The sequence below is a fragment of the Morone saxatilis genome, unplaced genomic scaffold, assembly GCF_004916995.1.
Source record: "Morone saxatilis isolate NCDOM2014 unplaced genomic scaffold, NCSU_SB_2.0 Contig0, whole genome shotgun sequence".
Lineage (NCBI taxonomy): Eukaryota > Metazoa > Chordata > Actinopteri > Moronidae > Morone > Morone saxatilis.
The window spans coordinates 4,126,525-4,151,168 of NW_023339650.1; the positions used below are offsets into that span (position 1 = coordinate 4,126,525).

The window sequence follows — 24,644 nt, forward strand, 5'->3', positions numbered from 1 at the left end:
ATCTTTTTTTCCCCCCTTTCCCTTGCACTATAGACAGCCGTTTGTACTCTAGGAAGTTTAACACTTTCATAAAGCGACACATGGATGTTCTGTTTTGTGTTTTAATGATATTTATGTAGGAGTATTTACCTAAGGTTCCGATGTGTTTGTTTTTATACTTGTATGACTGGAGATCTGTGTCTGTAAAATGGTCACATGGTCTCTCACAAAATCCAGCATGGGGAGAAGTCTGTGTCTAGCAAGCACAGATTTATACAGTATGTGTGTGTTTGTCCGGGTGTATGTATGTACAGTAACACACTGACATGGAAAACGAGTTTTAACATAGTTTTCCTTCCTTATTCCAGTCTGCAATGCATCAGTGCCACAGTATAAGCAAACATTTTACCATACTTTATATTTAAGTATATATACTTACAGGCTGTATTTAGGCCATATGGTTATATGTACAGCATATAGGCCCTCAGTGAATTATGGAAAACAGGAAACAAGACGAGGTAAGTAACAACTTTGCTTAAAAGAGCTGTTTTACTAGTCAGGACTGGATAACTTAACATACAGAGTTTAGCAACTAAGCCAAAACATGTCATTTGAGTATTTTGTCTCTATTTGAATAAATACAAAATTCACCAGCTGCTATCAGTTAAGTTGGCCTGTGGCTTTCTAAACATAAACTAATTTTCATATTCTCACAGATATAAATATTGTGTCTGATATACAAGATGTTACTAGTTAACATATAAACATTCCAATACTGTGTGTTGTAAACATTTTTATAATTAAATTTTTATAATATGCATAATATCTTTTTTGCTGAGCAGATGGCTCTTTGTCATCTTTTCTGAGGAGTCACAATGAAAGGATAATTCACGAGACAGCTATTTAAAAAACATCGAGGAACCTTTCTTCATAGCTTTAAAATTGTGTTTATATTACTGAGTTTACCTTAAGGGTACAGGTTCTGTAGATTAACAAGCTGAGCTGGGTCCTTGACACACATGGTATTGTGTTCAGTCCTCATTAAGGTTGCTCCCCCTCTGCTGGGCAGTCACAGTACTACTGCCCTGCTCCTCTCTCATGAGAACCATTCTACTAATTGCTACGCTAAAACTAATCCTGTCTCCAGCGTACGAGAGCCAGTATCAGCTCATTTTCTCAGCACTAGTGAATTTGTAGCCAATTATGTTCTAAGTAGTTAAGCATTTCTGATGCTTTTTTAACTCAAGCGCTCAATTAAAAACAGTTAATTTTAGTGCCTGTAATACATTTACAACATGTCTAATCCGTAAAATTTACTTACAAGAATAATTGCATCATTTCATTCTTATGAGTTAAGCAACTTTTCAGTTCAAAGACCTGACTAGACGTTTGCTCAATGTGCACTGCACTCATTTTATGACAGCAAGGCCTATTAAGTGATCAAGTTTTATGTTATGGGAGATCCTATGTCAAATATGAAGCAAGGAACAACCAGTGATCATTCATTCTGTCCCTGCAGTACCTTTCCAATAATAGAGCAGGAGATTGGGTTTGTTCTTGTCATTAGTAGCCTTCCCTCTAAGTCTGCTGTAGACTGCAGAGAAGTATGAAACCTCATGCATCCTCTATGGCTCGACCTCTGCCAACTCTGCTCTCTCTTACACTGCGCTCTATGAAGCGCTGGCGGTGGCCCGAGTCTACCTGTCACCAGTCCAGCATTGCAGACATACACCCTTATGTATCTCAGCACTTATACTCAATGTGAACATTTACTCCGGCTGGCATCCAAGCCAAACACACACTTGTGCACAAAATATTCACAACAAAATAGTAAGAAAAGGACCTGAGGTCAACAGGGTATCATTGACAGCGCTGTTAACCCCGTCCCTGCTCCCACATGCTGAGTGCTGTGATTTATAGGCCTGGAGTGGCTCAGCTCAGGCAGGGCAGTCTGTGTCTGCAGGACCCAGTCTGCTGCTCCAGAGGAACCAGACTAGAATAAGACCTCCATTCAGTAGTGCGAAGGCATCAGCTATTTAGTAGCTCAGGCCGAGACACCTGCAGTAAAGGAAGAGACAAAATGCGTAAAGCATCTTTAAGTGTCTGATATCGAGTTTACCTCATGAATGGAATTTGATCCCTCATACTGCTTAATCTCTCTAAAATCCATTTTTGTTATGTAATTTCATCAGACAAGGGGATAAAGTATTTATACAACTGCCTTTAATCATTATTAGATGAGCTGCCATGAAACTGCTGATTAGTGAGTATTATCTATCTAAATAGCATGTTGCAAATTCCAGTGTGATCCTTCTATAAATTCTTTTAATAGGATGTGTTATTGTAGAGGTGACTGCAGTTGCATAGGTTTTGCAATTTAGAGATATGTTTGCCATATACCATGTCATTAGATATTCACTAAGCCTTAAAAGGTTTATTTCTTTTTATCTTTTTTGCATTATGATTTATATGTATTTTCTATCCACGCTAGCTTTGTGTCTGACTTTGGTCCAGACTTACATACGGTATCTCAATAACTATTGGATAGATGAAATTTTGCACAGACATTCATAGTCCCAAGAGCAGGAATCTGGCTGACTTTGGTGATCCCTTGACTTTTCTTCTAGCGCCACTATTAGGTTGGCATGTTTGGTTCAGAGTGAAATATCTTCACAACTATTAGATGGATTGCTGCAAAAATTGCTACAGTTATCCAAGACTGACTATGGATTCCCTGACCATTCCTCTAACACCATTAACAGTTCAATGTTTTGATCCACCAGATGGACTAATTGGCACAAAACTTTGTTCAGTCATTCATGGTTTCCAGACGATAAATCCTAATCACTGTGATGATGCCCTGACTTTTCCTCTAGCACCACCATGAGGTCGGCCTTTTTGGTTCATAGTGAAAGGTCTTGACACTTATTGGATAGATTACTATCAAATTTGGTACACATTTAGACATTATGGTTCCCCACAGGATGAATCCTACTGACTTTGGTGATCCCCTGATTTTTTACCTATGTCTATCAACAGACCAATGTTAATGTCCAAATTAGCAAATGTTAGTATGCTAACTTGCTAAACCAAGTAAACCTAGTAAATATTACCAGCCTGTTAGCATTGTCACTGTAAACATGGTAGCATGCTGGTGACAACATTTATCTCAAGTACAGCCTTACAGAGCGGCTAGCATGGCTGTAGACTTCTAAGGCCGTTAACGTGCAGCAATTGTCCTAAAACCGCCTACTTGCAAGAGCGTTCCCCTAAAAAAGCAAAGCAATTTTAAAAGCAGCTGCTGCCTCTTTGGTCCCAAGCTGCGGTGATAGGCAGGTGCGCGTACAATGGAAATTGGACAGATATTACCTAAGATTTCTACATATCTGGATAATTTACCTGTTATCTGAAGTCTGGTTGAAATGTTTTCCCAGGCCCAGTATTTCTTTTGGTTGACCTTATAGGTAGCTAGTGCCATTTTATACACCTTTAGGTATTCAGATAGATTCTTTTCAGCTCTTCCATTGCTCTTCTTTCTGACCTATGATGCCCACCCACTTCTGGTTGATTGGTTGCGCCAGGTGGTTACCACCAGAAGTTCAGCACTGTGAACTTTGGCCAGCCAAACAAAATCTCACTTCATACCCCCACCACCGTGATTGAAACCGCATCCTCTCTGACGCCTTCCCTTCACTGAAATGACTGGAAGTGGCGAGTTGCTGTGTGGTGGTGTAAAAGCCCTTTTAATCTTGTTTTCTGTTGTGTGAAATTTACCAAGAGAGTCATCACTGCTGTTAGTAGTAGCAAATATCTTGACTGATAAACTTTTAAACTGACTGATACTGATAAAGATTTAGAATATTCCCGATATTAAAAGAAAATGAAAAGAAAAACTTTGTATTGGTATTACATATTGACTATTGAAATGCCAAGCCAGTAGGTCATATCATACAGTTAATATTTCCCCACCAAGATAGTGCACAGATATTAAACTACTTTTTGAATTTCTTGTTCCAAGGTCGAATAGTGGTTGAATTGGTTCCACTTTGAGCATCTGCCCCTATCATGCTCAGAGAGTCAAAGATCTTTCACCATAAAAGATTGTCAGATGTTGTCAATGTTTTAAAGAATGTCGACAGTACTTCAAGACCAAAGCTAACAAAAATGAAAGCACATGATCTGTTTTCTGTTCTCCCAGCTATCACTCCTAAACATAGCTTTTTTCGTTGTTTTTACAAGGTACGAACCTCGCCTGCTGAATCCTTTGAAGAGTGAGAGTTGAGGAGACAAAGGAAGCAGTAGATCCACTGCTGTTAATGGGCAAATGGTTCACATTTAGGCTAGCATCATGATATGGAGAACACATGTGGCCGTTATCCTGCTGTGTCAGAGCACTGCTTTGTGAGGGAGATATGATCAAACACCACTTGAGACTGTGGTATAGGTCTACACTGATGAGCCGGCCCCTCCAACAGCTGCATGAAACAGATTACTGCCCCAGCCTTCTATATAGTGATTTTCTACTTATATGGGTAGCTGATAGCAGGACATGCTACATTCTTATGTTTAGTTGAAGTAATGTATTTAGGATGGGCCTGAAGTCTCAAATTGTTTGCGAAGTGTGCAACTAATAAAAGCTGATGAAGCTTGGAACGGCCTTGAATGCACTAGATGAGAAATCTATCTGTAGCACATTTAAACCACTGCAAAAAAAGGAATAATATTTGATTGTTCACTTGCCAGGAGATTTTGAACTGTGGACGCTTCAGTGTCACATATCAAAGCCATGTAGCAGGTCTAGTATTACAGCAGCTAACTGTTGCATTTTCGTGCCATGAGCTTCTGTTTTATCTGACTACTGATTTTTTTTTCCCTTTCTCGTGATCAAAACCATTGCATGTCAACAAAGCTTGTTATGCAATTGTATACGATACAGACTAAATATGGTAATATGAAAAAAAACACCATTGTTGACTGCCTGGACGGTATCTCAAAGCATCAACCATAAGACTGGTATTTTAAGTGCCATAATGCTGTCAGCATCCATCCACAGCTAGGACATTATGTGGATTTATGCATGAGAACAATCTGAAAAATAGACAACAAGTCGCATATGTCAGGATCTGACCACACACGCCCAATTTTAAATCTCTGTATTGTTTTTTTGTCAACACATTGTAGTTAAGTGGCTATAAAACCTAATCAGTTTTCTGCCCTGTGTGTGTAGAAGGGCTTGTATTTAAATCAAAGAACAGATTTTCTCCCCTCCAAGCACTTGTTGACTTAGTAGTGTTGTAGTTACTGCTAATCGCTGTGGGTGTAGGTCTAAAATAATATGTGTATATAGCAACTGTCAAAACATATTCTGCTTTTGAAACACTAACTCATCATTAGCTTCAGGGTTCCAGTGCTAATAGTCTTTTTTTTCATCTTAGGGGCAGTATCTAATGGTTCCTGGGCTTGGCACTGTTGTCAGAGCTCAGTGCTCTGTGAGCAAATAATTTCTTCCCATCAGTGTTTACCACCACAAAGCTAAACACTTAGCAGGCTGTGGTATAAACAAAACAACCCCAGCAGGAGTGATATTTAGGGGGGGAAACAACAGAGGGAGAGGGAGGTTTGTGTCTTCCCTTTTCCAAATGTCTGCTTAATGTTTCATTTTCTCCCCCTCTCTTTCCTTTTTGTCTCTCTTTTTCATTCATTCATGTTTGGCATTATTATTACAGGGAGGGGACCAGACGGCCACTGTGCTCACCCTGTGCGCCATGATGGACTTTAATTTGATGCAGGAGACGTGCCAACTGGCCATCCGGGATGTAGGTGGCCTTGAAGTCCTCATTAACTTGCTGGATACAGATGAAGTCAAATGCAAAGTGAGTAGCTGTGCCAAAGCTGGACCTGGATGGCCTGCAGGCATAAACAGAGCCGGCCGTGTGTGCCAGCCTGTGTTTTAGTTACAGAAACACTAGTGCTGGGTAGAAAGCGTGCCTTTAAAGACACAGGGTAGCAATTATTCTCCAGTGGGCCTAATGACGTGTGGGTGCTTTCTAACCCGATTTTATTACAGCTTTTTGTCCTCTCTATTTTTAGTAGAAATGCGGGTGAATGTTTGGCTACTAGGTATCGCTGTATGTACTCTTACTACAGATGGAGGCCTCATGTTGGCACACACACAGTTTCTTTTCCATAGAACAAATCTATCATTTTTAGAATATTTTACTGTGTGTGTGTTTTTAGATTGGATCTCTGAAAATCCTGCGAAAGATCAGTCACAATGTGCAAATCCGTCGAGCCATTGTCGACATGGGAGGTCTGCAGAGTATCGTGAAGATTCTGGACTCACCAGTCAAGGACCTCAAGGCCTTAGCTGCTGAGACCGTTGCTAATGTGGCCAGGTTCCGCAGAGCAAGGAGAACCGTCAGGCAATATGGCGGTATCAAAAAACTGGTGAGTATGAAAAATGGAATGAAAGTCTCCTTAAAGTGCAGTAGAAAAGAAAACTGCAGACCAGAACCTGATCTTTTTGTATTTGTGTTAATGGTGGCAGATTTTCCATTAAAACACTTGACTCCGTCAGCTAGTTTGTGATTTAGTACAAACATTTTGATTTAGTACAAACTTTTTGTACTAAACTACAGGCACGTTGGAACCCTTATAAAAACAGGATGCTGTCTTATTCCAATGTGATCCACATATTACCATTACTATTTAGTTTCAAGTGTAAAACACATATCCAGACATTCCTGAACTACGTTTTGATGCACAGCACATAAATCACCCATTTATGTCCTTTTCACACTGTATGCAATTGCCAGATCAAGGAATCAAGGGATAGAGGACATTCATTACATACATGAAGGTTTGCAGTTCTTTCATTCTACACATATAGAAATGCTAATTAAATTCATAGAATAACACAGAAAATAAAACCAATATATAATTATTATTAACCAATATATACAGTTAATTATATACATACATGTATACACACAGGAATAAAAAAGGATAGTGGCCCATCCATCCTTTTTCACCCAGTTTTTGAAAACAGCAGTGGGTGCTGGGGTAAAAACAGATAGAATGTCCCCGACATCCTCTGACCTGCATTCATGTTTGTTGACAGAGGGACCTGTGATTAAAGCCTCCGTGCCTTGTATATTTTCCTCAGCCCCAAATCGGATGTTCTCATGTGCAAGTCACTCACGGAGGCAGATTAATTTCACGCTATGCTATAAGACCACCTTTGAACTGTGCTGTGTGTAATAGCTTTGCCTGCTCTGTCTCACTGGCCAGGAACTATGGATTATAACACTGAATGATGGCCATAAACCGTCACACTGGGCTTTTCAGACCTAACATCAACATCTATTCTGACAGTTTTCCACTCCTAGCATCTCTGGCTTTTTCATCCTTGCAGACCCAGTGGTAATAGAATTTTAATTACACCCTTAATCACAGCCAGCAACTTGCTATTCCCATCTGGAACCGTCCATTATCACTCCAATCCTGCAAGCAAACTTTTCAGGGTCCTTCAATTTATGCGTGTGTGGAGGTTTCTTGCTTAGACACGTGTGGCCTTGTCTGCTTGTTTGCACACATTTTCATGTTCTGTTTATCCACACTTAAGTCTGGGTCCCTTGTCTCTCCTCTCAGGTGAAGCTGCTGGACTGTGTCCCTAATTTAGCCAGCCTGACTGCAAACCAGGCGAAGGATGTAGAGGTGGCTCGCTGTGGCGCTCTGGCACTGTGGAGCTGCAGCAAGAGTACCAAGAACAAGGGGGCCATCCGTAAGGCCGGGGGTGTCCCTTTGCTGGGACGCCTGCTCAAGTCTCCACATGAGAACATGCTTATTCCAGTGGTGGGCACCCTGCAGGAGTGTGCCTCAGAGGTGAATGGGGAACCACATACTGGATATTGTACTTAATGTGGATGCACACACAAGCTATCTGTTTGATAAAACCTACAAGTCTGATTCTATAAGACATGAAAATGACAAAACAAATATATACTGTAAATAATGTTGATGAGTTTATCTTTATAGGATGAGGCTGGTGATATTCCAATTTTTGAAAGACCAAAACCAACAATGAATTGATCTTATTTACAAGTAATGTTTATATCCAATGGTATATCTATGTCTTTATAATAAAAATTTACAAAATTATAAAACATTTAAGGGTACAAAATAAATATCAAAGTATGAAACCATATAACTGATGAGAAATATAGTACCCAAACATTTGTGACATAACTTTAGATCAGTTCATGTTGTTCATGTGGTCTGTTAATTCACTGCAGGAGAGCTACAGGATTGCCATTCAGACTGAGGGCATGATCAAGGATTTGGTCAAAAACCTAAGCAGTGACAACGATGAGCTACAAATGCATTGTGCCAGTGCAATCTTCAAGGTACCTGTTCTCCACACGTCTGTCCCTGTCTTACGCATTATCTATAGAAAAAGATGAAAACAGAATTGCAAAAAAAATGAGTGAAATAGTTTTTCTGAAGACTTCTTTGTCTCCTAATTCAACCCAGCCTGTAGAGGAATTAATGTAGATCACGACCCTCTCTTTTTTCCTTCCAGTGTGCGCAAGACAAACAAACCCGCGACCTGGTGCGTGAGTACAAAGGCCTGCAGCCCCTGGTTTCACTGCTGAGCAAGGCGAACAACAAGCAGCTCCTGGCCGCTGCCACCGGGGCCATCTGGAAGTGTTCCATCAGTATGGAGAATGTGGCTAAGTATGCCGGGACTCACCTTATTACCTCAGCACACATGACCTCACACACGCATTTACAGGCACACAAACTTAACATAGCTGAAATACAGAAACGCATTGTAGCCATATTTTGGGGTTTATGACTATGTGTGGGTAATTAGTGGTAACAGATTAATATGACTTTGACGAATCACTCAGTATGCAAAAGGGCTGCAATCTAATGAGCCTCATTGTAAAAGGGGCCGACTAGCAATTAGGAATTTCACCCACATGTGCCCATAACTTGGAAAATATGTTTGCTAAGATGACGTGGTTAACAGCAGTCTTACAGTATGTGAATGCAGAACACCAGTGAGGGGTTCAACTGACTTGCGTGCATTATGGTCGTCATGCCATCATCACATATGTTACTTTTATGGGTGGGGGGGCTCTTATTCATTCATTACGAGCTGTGTCACTTTTTCCACTCACATGCTGTTGTCATATCTCCCTTTCCTTTACCATTGTTTCTAGGTTGAAGTGATTATTTTGCGTAAAATGTAAAGTTTTTGCACGGATTCTATTAGCTCTGATCTTTTATGTGAGTGTTTGCTGCTAGATTTCAGCCTTTTCCACCGTTAACAAAGGCTGAAGTCAGCGTGCTGATTTTATAGACTCCAGTGATGTGTTAGTCAAAGCCTTTTCGTATTGAACCAAACGTAGGCATACTGAAAGAATCAGCCTTCAGACGAGGTTTTCTAATGTCAGAAGACGCAGGCTGACAGAGCCTTTAATCATTTGTCATGTAAGGCAGGAGGTTTATTTAAGTGTCATTTAGCCTGGTTCCTACAGCAGTGACATTTCTGGATTGGTTTTTGACTTGTACTTCAGTGTCAAATGATTTTTAAGTCAGTAATTTTCCCTCTAAAATAAATAATGCCCAGAGACCGTGCCCTGGCAGCCCCATACATTTCCACTAGTGCGCCCTTGAAAGAATGATTTAGCTGTATTTATTTTCTTATTCAGTGCAAGGCCGGGGACATAATATATAACCCACATGCAGTAATTTAATACTTTGGTAACATATTAATCAATTCAAAGCCTATTCTCTCAAGCGTAGCCACGAAAACCGATAAGACATTGTCTTTTAATCGTTTTGTTGATAAAGAGTAGTTTTGGGCTTTTTGCTGAGGTGAGATGACGTGAAAATGCCTTTCTTCTGACTCAGAAATGCCGAATAGTTCAAATTGCAGTAGGGATTCTAAAAATAACACAAAAAAGGAGCAGTAGCACTCAGAAGGATCATTCTTCACTTCATATATCATAACTGACAGAATGATATCCTGCATTTAAAGTCTAAGTTAAGTCCTCCCAACTGGAACTGAGTGTCTGCTGCCACATCGAGTTAAGCGAGGATTCCTTTACAGGAGCCGAGGAATGACAATAACATTCTTTTAAGGCGAGATGGACAGATCAATGTCTATTCAACCCAAGTCATGAAAGAAAATGTTATTTATTTAAATCGATTTAAATGATATCATTAAATGATTAAAGATAGTGGCATGGTTATTACTCTATAGACAGACAGTTCTGTTTTCATAGTAGAAAATCAAGCTGGCTTCTTGATAATGTTCTATCAGAAAAAGTCTTAAAAAAACAACAAAATTGGCGCCGATTGAGAACCCTTTTGACTGCACCTTGGCGCAATGATAAAACAAGTTAACTGCACTGGCCGTGAGTAATGTGGCAGCTTAATACACTTGCTGCCAGTACAGGCGCTCTGCCATATGTAATGACTTGTCACACTGTTGCTATGTAAAACACTTATATTACTACTGATAATAATAATAATAGAAATAATTATAATGATGCCATTAATCACATGTAAACCACATTTTGTGACACTTCATTTACAAACACTAAATTTAACATGTCACAAAGGTATCTTTGATTACCAAAGGGCCATAATATGAATAGTGCTAGAGCTCTCATTTCATGGTTTCTTTCCTGTGTATGTTATGTTTTATTTTGTTTTTTGGACGATGTGGGCAGCTGGGTGTGAGCGAAGGTGAAAATTGGCCACCTCTTCAGGAGGAAACCAGCATGATGCACAGCAAATGTTTTTAATGCGCACTTGAATGTGTAAGTGGATCTGTTTTTTCATACTCTCTCCGGCTTATTTGAATCACTTAAAATGTCTAGGTCAGGCAAAAGCTTGGAGTGAAGTGACCGAGCCATTACTGTCAAAAAGGAAAGGCTGCTAATGGTAACAGGGTTTTAGGGGCATGCGCTCATTTCAGAATCAATCACAGGCTGAGTGCTGTACCGAAATGAAAATCATTTTGGAATATGTTTTGCTACAGCAATAATGAGAGGCAGAGTGTGGACTTTTTTCACTTTTCTTTCATTAAGTACATAGTCAAATGAGAACAGACCTTGTTGCCCATTGCAAACAACATGATTTTTTTCTTTTATGTGACTGATGGTTTGCATGGTCTGGACAGTATAGAGGTCGGGGGACCTCCACTCAAGACAAGTAGCTGCATATGTTAGCCATTTTCCTGATTAATGATGCATCAAAATGAGACATGATTGATGACGTGAAATATAATTACCTTCATAACTTAAGTGTGTTTGTTTAAAGACCACATAAGCCGATGTTTTTCGTAGGACTTCCAATATTACAGAGAGGGCTCTACTTAGGTTAAGCGAATGTGTGCTAGAAAAATGCCTTTGTAAAAGTCCTGCTTGGAAACCCTGGAACATGTTTTTTCTTTTTCAGATTTATGGATGCATTGATATGTGGCCCCTTGAGCCTGTATGCTGAGGTGTTATGGACACACAAAAATGCTGTAAAAAAGCCTTAACAAAAGAGTGAGGGAATAACTTTGCAATGGAAAGTCATGACTGCCAAGTCTCGGACTGTATTTGCCAGTGCAGTAATGTTTGGGGTCAAGATTGTGGGGTTTGCTTCCAATTACTGACTACCCCTCCATCTTACCTCTGTTCCAGCCCTATGATGAGCACACCATAATTGCTCCTCCAAATGATACTTCTCCTTGCCTCACAAAAGTGCTGTGCTCACCCAAGTTATTCACTGCTCTGCTGCTTCCTTTCAAATGAAACAGATCAGTGTGTCTGTTAAATTTCAGGTTGAACAAGCAACTTTCTCTCTCTCTTCATGGTCAATGCTAAGCATCTCTGGGTCCCTGAAATGTCTTACTTTCATTCTAGCCTTCCTAAAAACCCTATTTAGCATAAAAGGCTGCATTTAGGTTTTCTGCACTTACTTGAATGTGTGACTAGTGTAGAAGGATGAGAAAAGGGAAAAGGCAGGCAATCAATCATAAAAATCTACTGCACAGAAGCCCCACTGTGGTTCTTGTGTCTTCTGACAGGCTTTAATAAGCTTCCCATTGCGCGGAGCCTTGTGTTTGCAGTAGAAGCTGCTTCAGGCAGTAGCAGTGTAATGCTACTCTTGCCATCACGTAATTACTTCAGCTGGGATTGGCTTAACAAAAATAGGCACGACTTACCATTCATTTATCAAAAGTTATGTCTGTGATTACAAGATAATTCTACTGTAGTCGACTGCAGATGACACTTCAGCGATGGGTATTGGAAAACCATTGTTTTTCTTTATGGTAAATTTCACTGAAGTTAACTTTGGCAGCTTCTCTGTTCATTAGCAGTGTTTTCACTTGCAAGAATAGGCTGTGTGTCAGTGGACCCTGACCAAAACCAAATGACCTTGGCCATCTACAATAGCTTACGGACCATGATGCCAGTAACCGTAACTGTGAATAAAAACAGTCGTAGAACTTAACTGTACATCAGAGGTTTGTTGAGGTTTTTTGTGACCGCATTATATCCCTTTTAAATGTTTACTATAGTTTACCACTCTATAGCATTGGCAAACAAGGCAAAATCACAGCAAAAGAGGGAGGGAGAGTTTCCAAGCCACAGCAAAGCTTTGGTTATGCAAAGTACGTACAAGGGACAACTGTGAGCAGCCGTGGGAAAACTGCCTGCTGGGTTACAGTAAGAGATCTATGCCCATGTGGCTGCGTGCACTGTAGCTGCTACCTGTCACTTAGACAACTAGTCACGCTAGTGGTGTGGCTCTAGGGATGGCAATGTTGTCGGCCTGTCAGGCTAACTGAAATATCTCAACAGCTTTTGGATGGATTGCCATAAAGGGTTTTAGAGACATTTAGGCCTGGGACGATATGAAAATTTCATGTCACGGTAATTCTGGCCAAAATAATTGCAATTCACGATATTATTGAGATAATCATCAAACACATACTGGAATAACTTTACATTTTGTTAAGAAAACAAATATTTTTTTCCAGGGATACAATGGACAAGCCGAGCCTTCAGCCAAGGTGACGATTCAAAAATAAAAAAGAAAGTTAAGACTGTAGGCTAGCAAGCTGGAGAACATTTTCAAGTCACTGGTGAGGATATCCATGATTATCCAGATTATGCAAATTCACCACAATATACTTATCTGAGCAGTTTTTATTGCTATACGTTGTATATCGTCCTATCCCTACAGGCATTCATGGTCCCCAGATAATGACTCATAATAAACATCACAATGAGTTTGATGATCCCCTGACTTTCCGTCTATCACCACGGTCAAAGTTTACACTAAGTTTGGTACAGACATTCATGGTTCTCAGGTGATGTATCATAAAAATATTTGTGATCTCCCAACTCTTCATATGGCGCCACAATGAGGTTGACATTTTGTGGATTTGAATGAAATGTCTCCACAACTATTGGTTGGATTGCCATGAAATTTGGAACATTTGTGTTCATGTCCCCTTCAGGATGAATTAAATAATAATAAATAAATAAATCTTAACTTTTTCTCTTGCACCATCATCAGGTCAAGTTTATGACCAAACACCTGCCAAACTAATGACATTCTTCGTGCTGCTAACACGTTAAACTAAGATGCGTTTAGCTCAAAGCACCACTATGTCTAAGCACAGCCCAAGTTTGAACCTATCGTGACGTCACACATTGGTTTGTGGAGTACCGCTTTGAAGCCTTTGAGTTCGCCATTTTGGCCGTCAGCAGTTAAACAGAGCCTGCGGAGGCGGCATACTGCAAGCTGATCTGCGCTCATTGGCTGCTCAATTTTGAATCGTCCGTAGTGGGAAACAATTGTGGCTCACCTGGTCACATCTCGTATTATAGACAGTTATTATAAGAGTACACTAAAATATGTTTGTGAGACGTTGTTAAGTGAGAAATAGGCAACACAGTGACAGAATCTTGCTTCGTGTTTGATCACCACTGCCTAGTTTGACAGTCTGAGCTGAGTCTTGTGCGGTGCGAGAATGTGAGAATTCGGCTTATTTTTCCATGAGACTACATGGCATCAGTGTGTTATTGCAGCCAGTGGAGCGCCCCCTGATGGCACGTTCACATTGGCTTCACTTTACAGACCTGGAAGCTCTGTCCATTATACATGCTGTTAATGGTACTGCCTCTCTAACACACTAAACTAAGTGAATAAGTGAACTATGTGAACATGGTAACCATTACACCTGCTTGCAGCATGTTAGCACTGTCATTGTGAGCATGTTAGCATTTAGCTCAATGTAAAGCGAGTCGTTAATATGATGCCCGGCCCTCTTCCTCTCCTCCTCCCTTGAAAGGTTTCAGGAGTACAAAGCCCTGGAGACCCTGGTTCGCCTGCTGACGAATCAGCCTGAAGAAGTTCTGGTAAATGTAGTGGGAGCCCTTGGAGAATTTGCCCAGATACCTTCGAACAAGGCCACCATCCGCAAGTGTGGAGGCATCAAGTCGCTAGTTAACCTGCTCACGGGAACAAATCAGGCATGTTGAATTTTATTCTGCTGCATAAAGGGGTCATCTTTAAAACATGCTCCTGTATTGATTCATGTACTTTTTATTTATGTCATTTAACCAGGCGCTGCTTGTGAATGTGACCAAGGCAGTGGGCGCCTGTGCCACCGATAAGGATAACATGGCGTAAGTCTCCCTCTCTTCCAGGGCATCCAACCAGCTAACCTGGTCTTTGACATTTAGAGTACAGTTTACACAGAGCAAACAGCCCCATGTGAGGTGTCTTTTAAAATGTGATTTGGGCTTACTCACTGTCATTACTGAATTAGCTCCAAACACATATTCTTCGCCGTGTACTGATGTCATATGTTATGAGAAGGGAATGACACCAATCCCAGGATCCAAACACAGTATCATTAAACTGTCATGGGCTGATGCTTAAAGAAATCTATGTTCTTTTAATTTGTAATTATGCAGGTGCTTTTCCCTTTCATCCTCAGCTTAATGACAGATTTTAAAAGCTTTGTTTATTGTACCTGCTGTGATAAATATGGTTGTGGTTTAATTCCCAGTGCTTTACTATAACTTTGTGGTCACTGTCAGGACTTGAGCTGGTCAGACGAACATACCTAAAGCCTTATCCTGTCCAAGACTACATGGCTGGGAAAACACAGTGAACCACAGTCCAGAGCAGTCTTTTGTTCTGCGTTCATTTAACCTCACCCTCAATACTGCAGAATATTGTGGAGCTTCCATCTGTGCCTCGTTGCTTTTACAAGGCTGTTATAGACTACAAGACCCTTCTTAATTAGCACTGGACACAAATACAACTTAATGACCGACTTTACATTGTTATTTAGCTGTTAATGCTATCATATGAGGCTATTACATTTGTTTGGAGGAAAAAAACCAAGGGGTTCAATAAAAAGTGAAGCATGTCTGTCTAACTGTGGTAAACTTCACACAAGCGGAGAAGTGTTTTGCATTGGTTCATCGTGTTCTCCATGTTTTCTCACGGTGTGTATATTTAGGCCAGACTTTGTAATTTTTCAGCCTTCACACATAGCTGTAAACAGAAAGTTCTTATTTCAGCGGCCGCTTTTTGTATGTTTTGTGGCGGTGGCTTATTTTGAGACATGTATGTGTACAGTAGTTTGCTGAGCAATTAACATAACTCACATTTGATTGTTTCCTGCTCCAAACCAACACTGCTGGAGCTGTTTTTCAGCTTCCCCGTGATTAGATGGTGTTTGGCCAGCTAACAAATATGATGATGTATGCATGATACCACACAGTTAGCTACAACATTCTTGTCAGTTAACATGACTTTTTCTCAAAAAAAACCCAAACAACTTCTGTTGATCAGCGCAATCATTCTCTCATCATTCTGATTCAGGTCATCCATAACTACTGAAAGCCCAAAACAAACACCGATCACTTTCAAGTTTTCCATGAAATACTCATATGTTTGTTTTCATTCTCAACCAGTAGGCAGTGTGTGGTTAATGACATAGCACTTCCTCCAATGAATCCTGTGTAGCTACAAGAGTGAACACACGTTGTTTAATGCCTCCAGGGTTTGTGGTCTCCTCCTCTAATCCATCACTGTCAGCTGCAACTTCATTGCTAATCTGTTTCATACCTGCTTCATAGGAAGACGGAGCTGTTTTGGCGGATGATATGACGCTTCACTTTTGTTTTTGGTCCGGATTTAAGAGGCCCCGCAGACTGGGATCTGATGTTATGATCCCTCTAGACTGATTTATGTGCAAACGGAAGACAGATGGTGCAGGGGACGTCCCTGATGAGTGTTCGCTCGTTGCCAGTCACGGAGATACTGTGATTAGGGAGTGTTTAAGTAATTATGACAGCATTCAATGTCGGCCTTGTTGGTGGAAGCACACATGGGGAACACGTTACATGTTATTTATACCAGACAACGGGTGCACTGTGGCGTAATTCTTCGGGTTCCCAGACCCTGAATGCAGTTTTGACTACAGTCATGTATACGACATGAAATACAGCTCATGCCTAAGTAAACTTCACTCAGACTCTATGAAATATAGAGCGACCTGTCTCTGGCTCTGTTTGATTTGGAAAGAGGTCCTCCTTTTGGCTCTGCTTGAAAAACAAGCCACCAACATAAAGTGTAAGGTTGTCTCAGTTTCTATTTATAAATCCATGTATGAAGCACCATACACAGATGTATGCGAGTTAACCTCTGGCCCTAGCATTGCAGAGCTTTTCCGTTGAAAGCGATTTGATTGAGCAGACAGTGGGTGGGTTTCAGGCTTGGAGAGGAACTGAGCAAGACTGAAGGCGAGTTGTGATGAAAAGCCAATGTTGAAATCGATAGATGCTTTGATCCTACTTGGCTATAGTTGTGTTTAGCCTGCGGCTGGCCAGGCCGCCACAGCCAGAGAAACAAACATGATCAGTTACACTCTTAAATCTTTCAAGCAGAAAATTATGCTTAATGAAAGATCTGATTGAAATCACAACACTTTTTTCAGTCTAACTTATTATTTCCTTGTTCATTCCTTTTTTTTTTTTTTTTCTTACGCTACTTTTCTGTCTCTCTCTCCCAACAGAATCATTGACCAGCTTGATGGAGTCCGCCTGGTGTGGTCCTTACTGAAAAACCCCAGTGCAGATGTTCAGTCCAGTGCTGCATGGGCCCTTTGTCCATGCATTCAGAATGCAAAGGTAGAGTACAGTGAAGTACATTTGTCTTCTGCCTCAGCCCTCAAACTGTGCGAGTGAAGTACACCAAAGGCACACAGATAGCCTCTAAATCAAAGAGGTCTGCAAAGTCTGTGTCGTTTTCAGAAAACTGTTCACTGTTCACAAAACAGCGGCCTGCTTATATCACCATGCTCGTCTCCTAAGCTCTCCCTCCAACCTACTGCTGGGAGGTTAGCAGGGGCAGAGTTGTGTCAGAGGAGGCTTACATGGACCTCAGGCTAATATGAAGCAGAGAAGCTTCTTTGGCACACTGGGATTTGTGAATTGGGACGCAGGCAGGGAGAAAGACTGAGTAATATCCTGTGGCATGGCCTCTGATTTCCCAGCTGAAAATCTTCCCTCAACATGCTACTAGTTACAGAAGCACACCATCCATGCATAGGGTACCAAAGATTTTCTGTGAACAGACTTCTCTAAGTAAAAGGCTGCACACATGGCTTGCAAAAGACCCCATAACATGGCCATGAATATTACTTATATCATTTTAAATATAAATGTGAATAGAATAAAATTAAAAGTTTGGAGATAGATCTTCTTTAATGAACCAATTTTACACATCAAAGTCAGTTTATAGATGTTGGGGAGTACTCCTGCATATGAAAAATAATGTATATGTAAGTCTTCAGTGTCTCCATGGAGCTGTGTAAAGTCTGATGAAATAGCCCTGAGTCAGCATTAGCTTACCAGACATCTGTAGTGCACTCTTCATCTCTGCTTAAGGTTAGCGGCTCAGGCAACATATGCCACTACTAGCATAATACACTTGAATCTCTGACCGAACCGTTGGTGGTTGAGTTGCATTGTGGGTAATGTAGGTGGCAGGTTTTGTCAAGGAAGGAGAAACTGGAATGGAATAAAATCTATTTTGATACAGTTTTAAAAACCGTCATGTGCAATGCTAATGCTACTACTCTTATGAGCTCCTTGAGGCCATTGTCACTGGCCTTTAGCATACGTGTTTCACAGCAGTGTTGTCAGTCAACTCTAATTTCAGTTACACATCAGCAGGGCTTTGATCCCAGAACTTGTATCATTTCTAGCTACAAACGTAATGTTGCTCTATTAGATTATCGCTGTGATTAAGGCAAACAGCTTGTCAGTGGGAGAATCTGGTTAAGCTTAAACAGATATATTGGGCCCAGGCAGGTGTCTTGGGGGTGAGGCCCTTTTTTTTTTTTTTTTTGCTGACTGGAATTTCTCCGGCCCACGAGTGTAGCGAAAATGATGCATGGCAACCATATGGAGGGAGAAGGGGGACTGCGGACCCACTATTGAGCGCTAACAAAGTTTGACAATGTTTGTCTGGACGTCAGTTTGCCAATTTTGAGGGAAATTCATGAACATGCTTTTTGGGTGATTTTTCTGGGACAGGGGCAATGACAAGAGCTAAATAGTGCTCTTTGCCCATCCAGTTGAGGAACCTGATACAGCTGCTTCGGTGCAGTCGTTATTTAGATAAAAACCCCATGTGGTTTGAGTTAGCAGTTCCATAGCAGATTTATGAGAGAGCTGTGGTACAAATGCATCTGCTGGATGCTCCATACAGTACTGCTGCCCCTCACAGACAGACACTGTGCTCTATGCCCACAGGTCCACAACTTAAACTCACTTAGTACCATACCGGTACTGTAAAGACTTAAGTAGTGAATCATTCAATTATTTTTGTTCTCCAATCAAGGAAGTAGAACCCTCCCAGTCGCACGTAATGGGGTGTATCATTAATTTGCCTGGATGCAGAGGCACATTTAAATGCTTGATTTATTTTTCCTTGACATAGTAGCCATGTATGGTATAGATGCCTGATTACTCCAGAGAAGGGGTCAGGGAACGCTTCTGCCATTCTGAGCTTGGCTTGCTCTCCTCAGCTTGAGATCACGCACAGCGGATAATGTGTTTTCTATTTCATTTCATCCTGGGTAAGAGGAGGGGAGAGAGTGAGAGAGAGGATAGCGAGAAAAGCCTTTCCGTGTGCAGCCTCATAATGTTGCGGTTTTCAGATCTGGGGGCCCGTCCAGGCCATGAAAGAGATTCTGGCTAGTCTACCGCAGCTGGTGGCTTGAGAGAGCTTCCTCTGTCGCAGGGACTCCCGGCCAGCCGTCATCAGTATTCCTGAGGAAGGGCTTCCTGTGTGTCGGGGGGTCAGCTCCTGGCCCCGGCAAACCCCCTCCCTACCCTGCACTGCACACATGGCTCATCCTCTGGCACGGCATCACAGGGTCCATACACAGCACCCTGGCCTGATCTCAGCTGTGAGCTCTCTGTCAGAGAGGGAAACACAACAGTACACCCAGCTCTCCCAGCTGTACACTAAAACTGCAAATCAGCTACTGCTGAATTTGATGAAATACCTTAATGTATTGAACTATACAGTTCACATAATACATTCTGTGATTACAGAACCATGCCATACATCAGCTCTGGACATGTAGATTGATGTTGAAATGGACTCAAATTAAGCGTGCTTTGTGATTTGCAGTCATCCATAATTGTATGCTTTTGGGGGAATTTCTGTTCTATTTTCAAAGCACTGAACATTACAGACTCGGCCACCTTGATGTGTCCCTCCGTGGCTGGCGATACGGTGAGTTGTGATTTTAAACAGCGGCCTGAAGTGCCAAGCCATACTGAAGCCAGCGTCTCTGCCAACTCTTCCGCTGTGGTTCTCGCAGTGCTCCCTACCAGCCTGTTGGTTTGGTAGGCATTGCCCCATAAGTGGCTGAGAGTCCTGTGGTACCAGCTGGTGCCATGAACTCAAACCATGAAGCCTTGAGTCTACACTGTGTGTTAGTCTGGGGCTAAAGTTTTGAATGCCACTTCTAAGCTCTAAATTCTATGTGTCATCTTCATTATGACAAGTTAGAGTGAGAGCACGAGAGGTTGACAAAGATGTCAAACTTATTGGTTGTTCCACAACACAGCTTGACTGTAGGGTGTTGTTATTTTTAATAGCATCCGTTATACACAGACAAAGATAGTTCTACTGGTTGCTTTGCACTGATGGGACTTTGATTGTTGCCTGGGTTGATGAAAATACTTTGTATGTACTTATTTAGTGTCCTTTGTTTTGTTTGTCTTGCTTAAAGGCCCCTGGCCCCCTCTTCTCTTTCTTCAGTCATTACACTACCTCCCTCTCCATCATTCCCCTTGTTCCTTTTGACAGAGCACCAGCTAATAACAGATACTTTGACTATAGGATGCAGGGGAAATGGTGCGCTCCCTCGTCGGTGGATTGGAACTGATTGTTAATTTGCTGAAGTCAACAAACAACGAGGTGCTGGCAAGCATTTGCGCCGCCATTGCCAAAATAGCCAAAGACAAGGAGAATCTGGCAGTCCTAACTGATCACGGGGTTGTCCCATTGCTGGCCAAGTTGACTAACACAGTAAGTACACCTCACTGCTGGAGACAAACAACAAGGTTTTACTATTCAACAGCACTGCCCTTACTGTCAACATACAACAAACTTGTAACAAACAGTGTTTTTTAGTTGGCCTTTCCTACTCAGTGCAGCATAAATCCAGCTAATGAGCAGAACTTTTGCAGTCTTTTGCAGAACCTTTACATTGTAAGGACTTGTCTCTGGGGACTAATAGCATCCTGTTCTCCTCTCCACAGACTGACGACAGGCTCCGTCGCCACCTGGCTGAGGCCATCGGCCACTGCTGCATCTGGGGCAGCAACAGGGCGTCCTTTGGTGATGCTGGGGCCGTGGCCCCCCTGGTGCGCTACCTCAAGTCAAAAGACAAGGCAGTCCACCAGAGCACAGCTATGGCCCTGTACCAGCTGTCCAAGGACCCCAACAATTGCATCACCATGCACGGGAAAGGAGTGGTCAAGGTCAGTTTCAGTGCTGCTGAAGCTGGATTTCTGACTCCTAACTTCTGCATTTTGTAGATAATTCACAGAGTAGTTATTTCTCTACTTTATTTGGTGCTTTTGAGACTAAATCTGGAATAATTACATTGAGGAAAATGTGCTTTGGCCTCCCACCACCCTTGTTTTAGCGATGTGTGAAAAACACTGAGTAATAAACTTTGAAAAGCTGCGACTATTTTCAGACCCTTTGACCGATGGAGCAGAAACAAAGTGGGTTTTATTCGACGGCGGAAACATGACTCCACTTTCTAGCCGTCATGGGAATTCAGAAAAGCAAACAGCTCAGTGTGTGCGCAGTGCCATTTCTCCGGTAGACCCTAGATGCCATTACAGCACAAGTCAAAGGGCTGTAGCTGGGGGTAACTGTTGCTAAGGGCTGTTCCTGGACATCAGGGTAGAATGCAGCAGCGATATGGTTCAGGCCAAAGAGTGGGGTCAGAGCTGTTCAAGGCGAAAAGAGAACAATGTTTTTTTATGGTCCACTTTTTGTTTTCTCGACTCTGTAAAGCTACATCCGCCAGCCTTCTTCATCATTGCAGTTGTGTAGCACTCTTCCAAAAAGAAACAAGCATTGTTTTGTCTAACATTTGAGCCTGTCGGGCTGTTTCCATGCTCAGCTCTCAGAGTCTGTTTATGTTTGTCTCTGACAGTGATGTAGAGATTTTTTGTTGAGATTACGCTGTAATTGATGTCTTGTCAGACATGATCATGTACCCATATTTCAGCATTTTGGGAAAACATTGCTATCTCATTCTCTAATTTAATCATGTTTCACATAGAGAGACTTTCACATGAGAAATCTTTTTGTGGCCGCAGTGAGTTTAAATCCCTTTTCCCCCCCTAAATAACAACTGCGATATAAATTATGAAGTGGTTATGCCATTGCAGCCAGATATTTTTTTCCCATGTTCATTAAATGGTGTACTTTAGCTTGATCTGCTGCTACAGTGTATGTGGTTCAACACCAGCCATAATTGGTAGCTGGACAGAACATTGGGTGTTCCGAAAGAGTTATGTCCAATTTGCAAAAGTCGTTAAGCTGAATGCTTTTTGTAGTTTGAGCCACGACAAAAACTGGACAAGCCCTCTTTGGTCTCAGTGTGTGTGTCTATATTTGAAATTCTGCTGTGTGTGTATGGGCGTGAGTGTGTGTGCAAATGCAAGACATACCACCCTTTTTAATCTGTCTCTGTGTTTGCCCTTATTAATGTACCAGTTAAGGGTTGCAACACTACTCCATAATGTATTTTTGGACTTTTAAAGAGCTTAATTACCAAAGGCCACGGAACTGCACCAGCGTTGCGTTTGTTCTTAATCTCAGACATGGAAATGCAACACAGGCAGCCTCATTGTTCGGTCTGGCCTCAGTTCTCAGCCAGTCTGGGAGGGAGGCTGATACTTACCTGCCTGACCCCGAAGGAAACATTACAGCGTTGTCAATCTCCTGCATTCACTGTGCATTGTAACGCTCTGCTTTATGATATACAGGCAGCTGGTAGAGAGAACATGTTAAAACAATATCTCCAATACTCCTGAATGGATCAGACACGGTGTATCGAGGATTGATACGAGGCCCTGCGTCTAATTTACGGCGCGGTGTAAAATTCTGGACGGCAAGACCTATTATTGCAACCGTATTTCAAAAAGCTTTTCTGTGCCGCTGAGAAGCTCTCAAAACATGTTAACCCACGTGTAGTATACGATTTCGAACGAGCTGATGTCTCTCTCGCTCCAAAGTTGGTTTAGAAAGTAACTTTCCTCTCTCGCACACTTAATGGTGTATGGCCCAGTCCCTTAAGATTCACAGGGGAAATTAAGCATTGAAAAGAAAGTATTTCACACTGGAAAACACATTAGTGACCCGTCTTAGTGACCCTTCCATTGCTTTCAGATTTGGTCCAGAGTCAATGAAATGATTTAGTATAAATACTATGAGTATTAAACATATTTAAATAAAACACAAGTTCTTTTGTTGCAAACACTCTCCGTCAACATATTTTCCCTGGAATCTGCTGGCCTCTCAGATATAACCTTGTTCGGGAAAAAAAGGGATTCAGGTGCTCGCTCTCACAGGAAATACATACCAGGGAAAAGAGAATTTTAGCCTGAGAGATGAATCGTTCTCCCCGTTTGATTTGACACCCACTCTTAGTATCTCGCAGTTTTATACGGATGTGCTTCGTTTTGTGTCATGTACAAAATCAACATACCTTTCCTCCTGCACTTTACATTGCTTCCAAAAGCACTGGGGATTGTTTGCTGAAACCGTAAATCCTTGTAGACAGCTTCAGCCAGCTATTTGTATTAAAGAGCCTCTTTCATAAGAAAAGCTTTGTGAAGTAAATTGATGAAAATTACAAAATGCGGATGGTAATTATTGGTAATTTTCAGCTGAAGGTATTCCAGAGCGGAGCTTTTGCCAGCTCCTGGTATGTATTTTAGGCTTTTACTAATCTAAATGAGAAAAACGTTTGCACTTTTGTTGCCATGAGCACACTTCTGCCCCGCCACGGTTCGTGTTTGTTTTCTTTTTTTTCTCTCTCCCTCTTACATGGCTTCAGGAGTGAAAGTGAGGGCTGTAGGGGGCAAAAATTACACCAAATGTGAGGGAAGGAATAAAAAGCAAGCAGACCATGCACAGGTTTACTTCTACAGTTTCCTGTTGGTTTGTGGGTAACATGACTTCAGGTTGTGGGTGTGGTGAGCAGATGATACAGGCGCCGTGTGCTGCCTGCTCTGTTATGACTACCATATTTCTAACATGGAGTGTCATGTTTTAGAGCCTCTCTCCCTCACGCCTGGACCAGAAATGCCGAGCAGTGTTCTTCAGGTTAAACGGGCCCAGGGTTCAGACTGAAACTTTCCCCTTCAAGTCATTGATTTGAAAGCTGCCCTCCCTCCTTTTTCCTCCTTTTTCCTCTTCCTCTTCAGAGACACAGAAAAAGCAGCTTAACAGTCTCTGGCTCACTGGAGGCAGCAGGGAATGTTGTTTACCTTGACTTCCCTCACCAACTTCCCCTCAACCCCAGCTAAACACTGCTGTCTGTTTGTGCTGTTTGCCTCCACAGTGGAGTCTAAAACATGGGAATGCTGGGATAGATGGGAGTGGGGGGGGGGGTTGATGAAGCCATAATGGCTGTCAGAGCTGGCGCAGGGGAATTTAAACCTGAACTCCTCCGGGCAGACGCGGTCCAACCGAGCGCACTTAACACCATGACACCTCCATGTGCGATAGGATGTGTGTGTCCACATGCAACAATATGTGCAGCCCTCCCAGACTGCACGCCCGCTCCTCCCCCCTCAGCTGGGGGGAGGTGGGGTGTTCCCCAGCTCCCTTCTTGGAGGTCAGGACTCGCTGGAGCTCTCTGAAGTGCAAAATAACCTCAAAAACTCATGATTTCAGGTTTCAAACGTGGTGCAAGTGTTCATGTTACCACAGTCAGGGAATATCTAACAAGTGGAGTATTATATTCCTCGAGATCCCAGCTGGGAGGGAAAGAGCGAGCTAGGGAAAAAGGCAGCAAA

The 24,644-nt window shown here is 41.9% G+C and overlaps 1 protein-coding gene across 2 annotated transcripts in view; it reads left to right on the top strand.

The window, feature by feature from the left end:
* Window positions 1–24,644, top strand: part of armc4 (armadillo repeat containing 4) — a 53,435-nt gene that overhangs the window by 25,781 nt on the left and 3,010 nt on the right. For both annotated transcript variants that reach the window (XM_035654933.1, XM_035654925.1), the window contains exons 11-20: window positions 5,706–5,852; window positions 6,217–6,426; window positions 7,630–7,863; window positions 8,274–8,384; window positions 8,561–8,715; window positions 14,348–14,528; window positions 14,623–14,684; window positions 17,090–17,204; window positions 20,437–20,625; window positions 20,859–21,080. In XM_035654933.1, coding sequence (XP_035510826.1) covers window positions 5,706–5,852; window positions 6,217–6,426; window positions 7,630–7,863; window positions 8,274–8,384; window positions 8,561–8,715; window positions 14,348–14,528; window positions 14,623–14,684; window positions 17,090–17,204; window positions 20,437–20,625; window positions 20,859–21,080 — 1,626 coding nt within the window. The remainder of the gene's footprint in view (window positions 1–5,705; window positions 5,853–6,216; window positions 6,427–7,629; window positions 7,864–8,273; window positions 8,385–8,560; window positions 8,716–14,347; window positions 14,529–14,622; window positions 14,685–17,089; window positions 17,205–20,436; window positions 20,626–20,858; window positions 21,081–24,644) is intronic.